The sequence below is a fragment of the Mastacembelus armatus genome, chromosome 7, assembly GCF_900324485.2.
Source record: "Mastacembelus armatus chromosome 7, fMasArm1.2, whole genome shotgun sequence".
Classification (NCBI taxonomy): domain Eukaryota; kingdom Metazoa; phylum Chordata; class Actinopteri; order Synbranchiformes; family Mastacembelidae; genus Mastacembelus; species Mastacembelus armatus.
In genome coordinates this window covers 17,223,577-17,228,302 of record NC_046639.1, presented here as the reverse complement: position 1 = coordinate 17,228,302, position 4,726 = coordinate 17,223,577, and the positions used below count along the sequence as shown (strand labels likewise).

The window sequence follows — 4,726 nt, the reverse complement described above, 5'->3', positions numbered from 1 at the left end:
GTAGCGATGGGTTATCAGTTTTTCGATTGGTCCGTTCCTGTTGTGTTCATGTATTTCAGCTTATATGCAGCCGCTGTGTCAGTGTGTCCACTTGTTTGTCTGTGGAGAAACTACAAACTTCATTTATCTCACTCTGAAATAAAGTCAGTATCCACCTGAACTCAACCTGTTTGTGTCTCTGCTTCTGCTGCACGAACACCAAACATCAGTCACATAGTTGCTTTACACTTTCCAGGTCATGTCACTATGGAAACCTCACCTGACTTTTGATTTTATCATGGAAACTCTGCTCCAAGACTCACCTGCTCATGTAGCAAACTCCACCTGGTTGCATAGTAGTCGGCAGAAATTAGTTGAACAGGTAAAGGAGATAAACAGATTACAAACTTTGCCTGGTCAGGTGAAAAAGCTGTTCTGTCCCTGATTGGCTTTGCCCGATGATGATCTGACAGTATAATAATACAAGGAGGTTATTTGTGACTCAGTAAACAACACACTTACATGACTCATTTAACATTTAATTTGACATATTTGTGTACTGATTGTTAATGCTGAATAGTTTGTTGTCCATAGTTATTTAAATAAGGATGTTTAAGAACGTTCTCTACACATAAACATGAGAAATACAGAGAAGCATGATGTCACTGTTACATTTATATAAATGTGCAGGTACTGAAACACAGATTAAGGTCTACATGCTCTCATGCTCATTAAAACTTTTGAACAGTTAAACCTGAGCTAACAACAAGGGGACATCATAATAAACAACTAGTAGCTCAGGTGTTCAGCCTGGAAGACTCAGCAGTTGAATTTAATTCCTTCAAGGTCAAAGGTCATGCTGAAATTCAGCACAAAGACTGGAAGCATGGGCAACTGTTAGCCGAGCTTAGCACAAAGACTGATAAGTGTCCATTCTAAACTCAGTGAACCCATGTGGTTCATGGACTTGGAGCAAAGTCTTAACCCAGAACCTGCTTAGAACCTGTTATTCTCAGCTAACTCAACCTGAAGCTATGTTTTATGCTAACTGAACAAATGCTACCTGGATGGTAAGATAATTTGGAACTCAAACTACCACTAAGCTAACAGTTCATGCTAAGCTGGGCTAACCACACTGATTAATCTAATATTTAATACATTTGATCAGAGAGGACATTTATTTATTACCAAACTACAACAGCCTGTGACGTAGAGATCATTTATGTGGGTGTAGCTAACCGAATAAACGCTAACAGTAGCTTAGCATAATCAGACAGGTCGCACTGATGGTGAACTGAAACATAGATCCAGTTGAACTTTCCTCCAATTGACCACTGAAGTCATCGCCAGCTGAGACAAGTCTGGACCTCAATTGGTGGAACCAGCTGTTTGGGCTGAGAGAACTCAGAACGCTGCAGAGCCATTGTGTTGGTTCACCTTTTGCTTTCATGACCCATGTAAGGGCAGGCAGAATCGAGCCGTCACATTAACTAAACACAGTGTTGTACTTTAATAATCTGGACAAACACTTTGGCTGTGCAGTGTCCACACCCTCAAGACAGACTGGAGACCCTGGACACATCTGAATACCAGATGAACTGTGGCACAGGTTCGATTCTTTAACTGCTGTTAAACATCTGCAAATACTTTCTCTGCAGGTCCACTGTCTTTTTCCTTTTTCCTCACCCTGACAATATGATGGTGGGTATGGTTTCCAGGTAACCAGGTGGAGATGATGAAGTATGGAGAGATCAGGACAGCGAACATCCCTACAGGAGAAGAGGAGGAGGATGAACCGGAGGACAGTAAGTGAAAAGAAAGAAAACAGAGACAGTGGCAATAGGAGAGACTCACCTAGTGACATCACGCTGACATCAGCAGGCCTGTGGTCACTGTAAACACACACACTGCCATTATTAAACTGTGTGTGAAACGTGTTAGTTTAGGTCGCCCCCACATTAGACCTCCACTCACCATCCTTGGTGTCCGGTGGAAGCAAGGCGTCCTGTCTGTTGGCGAGGACAAATGCCAGCGTGGCCAAAATGGCGGCGTCCAAAATGCCGAGGATGGCTAGGATGTAGGCCCAGTGCACCGAACAGTTACCTGGAGAGAAACTGCCAACCTGGAGACAGATACAGGATCAGTGTCATCAATACTGAAGTGATGAGGACACAGGAGGGCCATGAATGTACACCTGTATATTGGACCTTACAGTACGCTGCTGTATTTACACTTTTTCTGCTAACTGCTAACATGCGTCGGTCAAAACCGAAGTCACACTGTCCAGACTCTTCAGTCAGTCAGTGAGACTACAGTCCGTCTTCACCAAACTGGTTTCACTCAAAAAACATCCAGTAAGCATATATTCTAAATGACAGAATGCTGGGACAGTCCATGCATCTCTGCAGGGACTATACGGAGACACATGGACATTTACAGTAAAGTGGAAAGTAATAATTCCGATTCTGTGACTCACCGAGTCTCCACACAGAGCCCTCATCTCTGGACTCTCCCACGAGTCTGGGAAGAGAAGACACGCCAACGCCAGACAGAACCCTGCAGAGACAGACGCCAAGACTGAAGCCATGTGCTCAGATACTAAGTCCGCTGTCTGTGCTACAGGTAGTACTGCTTTAGGTACAAGTACCAGTGCCTTCACCAATAGTACTGTCTGCAGCACCAGTAGTACCAGTAAGACCAGTGTTGCTGACCTGCAGTAAGTTGCAGCCAGGCGCAGATCTTGTAGACAGTGGCCGCGCTGCAGAACCTGAAGAGACAGAGACAGAGGACGCTTGTCCACACTGCCCACAGAGACACACCCACCAACACTGCCACAGACTGGAAGGATGGCAGAGGCGACAGAGTGGACAGGCCCCCACGGCAGTCCGGGACTGGCCAGTCTGACTCCACGCACACCTGCAACCCCGGAGTGGAGAACATTTATATTTTAACTGGGACATTAGAGGGTCCAGATATTAATGGGTCGGTTTGTCTTTCTACATGTGTCTCTCACCTCAAACAGTCCCAGCGTGCCACTGGGCAGAGGTGGTCCTGGCCCCTGGTGACGGTTGTCTGCGGTGCCGATCCAAGATGGCTGCACCAGGACCACCACCTGGATGATGGCAAAGCAGAGTGTGCAGACGGCCCACAGGACGCCGACTGCCCGGGCGCTTCGGACGAACTCCGTCTGATAGAGACGAGAGAGGTCGGCGAGGGCAGGCGGCACCGACATGACTGAGAGAGAGAAAGAGGGAGATATGTTTATAGATCGAGATCAGAGGTCACCAACTCTGGTCCTCAAGGGCCACTGTCCTGCTGGTTTTCCAACTATCCTTCCCCTTCCATTTTCTGATTGGCTGAACACACCTGATTCAGGTAATCAGTAGTGGGTAGGGCAGGGATAGTTAGAAAACAAGGAGGACAGTGGGCCTTGAGGACCAGGGTTAGTGACCCCTGATCTAGATACGCGTTTATCACAGTTTATATTGAAACCATTTAACCATAGCGTAGAAAACATGATCACATAGAACAAAAACTATGGGAATAGTCTGTTTGGGAACAAACACGAGAAAGGTCAGTATGTTGTAACACCAGTTACACGTCAGTTCTACTGATCTCCTTAGGTCCTGCATGTTTATCCTGTTTCTGATCACCTTTAGTCTCATCACAGCAGCCGAATTGAGTGTGATCAGCTGCTGTTTGCAGTGAACTCGTGGATGTACAGACAACAGGTCCCTGGATCACTGTGATACTGAAGGAAACTTAAAAACAGCAGAATTCTGAATGAAGTTCTGCTGCCTCTGTCCTCAGTGGATTTATTGTGGAGGGACACCAGAGATAATGAGACCCTCATTTTCTTCTGATTCAGCAGTTTTTTAAATTTATTATTATGTATTTATTTATTTGTGTCGTTAATTAAAAATTAAAATTTACCCCAGAAAGAATAAATCACATTGGGACATTTGAAAACATATAAAACATGAAGGATCAGAGGAAAACCAGTGGAGGACCTGGTTTGTAGCGGACTCCAGCGGAGCTGCGGCAGAGACCAGGACGTGATTATTTATCTTTCCGTGATGCATCAGACGGTGCCGCGGTTACATCACCACCACCGGGTTATTTAGCGAGAAACAGACGCGGTTTATAGCAGGACCGACGGCCCGGGACGGCTCAGTGACTAACGGAAAACCAAAGAAAAACAGAAACCAACCTGCAGCTGAACACCGGAGCCAACTGTCCTGTTCACCTGTTCGCGTTGGCGTCTGTCCGCAGGATGGGAGGATGGAGACTTTTGGGGTGGGGGGTGGTCTACAGCTCTACATCCCCGGATGTAGGTCTCCTACTGCACGCAATAACCCAGTAATAAATCATAATAAAACCCTGATACGTCGGAGCTTTGAATAACGAACCTAGTCAGTCAGAATAAAACACATCGGGATGTTTTAACATCGGCCGCGCCACCTTCAGGCGGGGCTGAGGGACTGCAGCATGTTCAGCATTTTGAGCAGCACCTAAGGGCTCAATACAACCAACCACATGTGTTTACTGAGATCCAGCTGCGTACGACTCCTCCATTCCTCTCCTACAAAGGAAAATAAGTCCGGTCAGGTTTAAGACACTTACTTTGTGTTTCTGAGACTTTCAGTCTTGTCTTGTGACCTTCATCAGCAGATTGGAAAGAACTTCATTATTTTGGGCTGAATGACAAATCTGAAAGAACTGAAAATTTCTGCAGCCAGAAAAATAA

At 45.9% G+C, this 4,726-nt stretch overlaps 1 protein-coding gene across 2 annotated transcripts; it reads right to left on the bottom strand.

Annotated features, from left to right (window-relative positions):
- Positions 1-1,423: 1,423 nt before the first annotated feature.
- On the bottom strand, positions 1,424-4,721 carry lhfpl4b (LHFPL tetraspan subfamily member 4b). 2 transcript variants are annotated; one of them, XM_026332817.1, is made up of 8 exons: positions 4,603-4,721; positions 4,190-4,321; positions 2,993-3,213; positions 2,691-2,895; positions 2,456-2,535; positions 1,954-2,101; positions 1,834-1,871; positions 1,424-1,748 (listed from the first exon to the last, which is right to left on the bottom strand). In XM_026332817.1, exons 3-7 carry the CDS (start codon positions 3,209-3,211, stop codon positions 1,843-1,845), a joined length of 681 nt encoding a protein of 226 aa, XP_026188602.1. In that variant the 5' UTR covers positions 3,212-3,213; positions 4,190-4,321; positions 4,603-4,721; the 3' UTR covers positions 1,424-1,748; positions 1,834-1,842. The 2 variants fall into 2 exon arrangements, with proteins under 2 accessions (XP_026188602.1, XP_026188603.1); XM_026332818.1 differs by having other exon boundaries at positions 4,190-4,318; positions 4,603-4,708.
- Between the last annotated feature and the right edge of the window lie 5 nt (positions 4,722-4,726).

What these genes read in the sequence shown, in the direction of transcription:
- lhfpl4b (XM_026332817.1), bottom strand. Translation starts at nt 3,211, where the DNA reads ATGTCGGTGCCGCCTGCCCTCGCCGACCTCTCTCGTCTCTATCAGACG. An exon ending in GGGCTCTGTGTGGAGACTCG is followed by an intron (nt 2,102 to 2,455) that starts GTGAGTCACAGA and finishes ATCTGTCTCCAG; the next exon opens with GTTGGCAGTTTCTCTCCAGG. An exon ending in TCCACCGGACACCAAGGATG is followed by an intron (nt 1,872 to 1,953) that starts GTGAGTGGAGGT and finishes GTGTGTTTACAG; the next exon opens with TGACCACAGGCCTGCTGATG.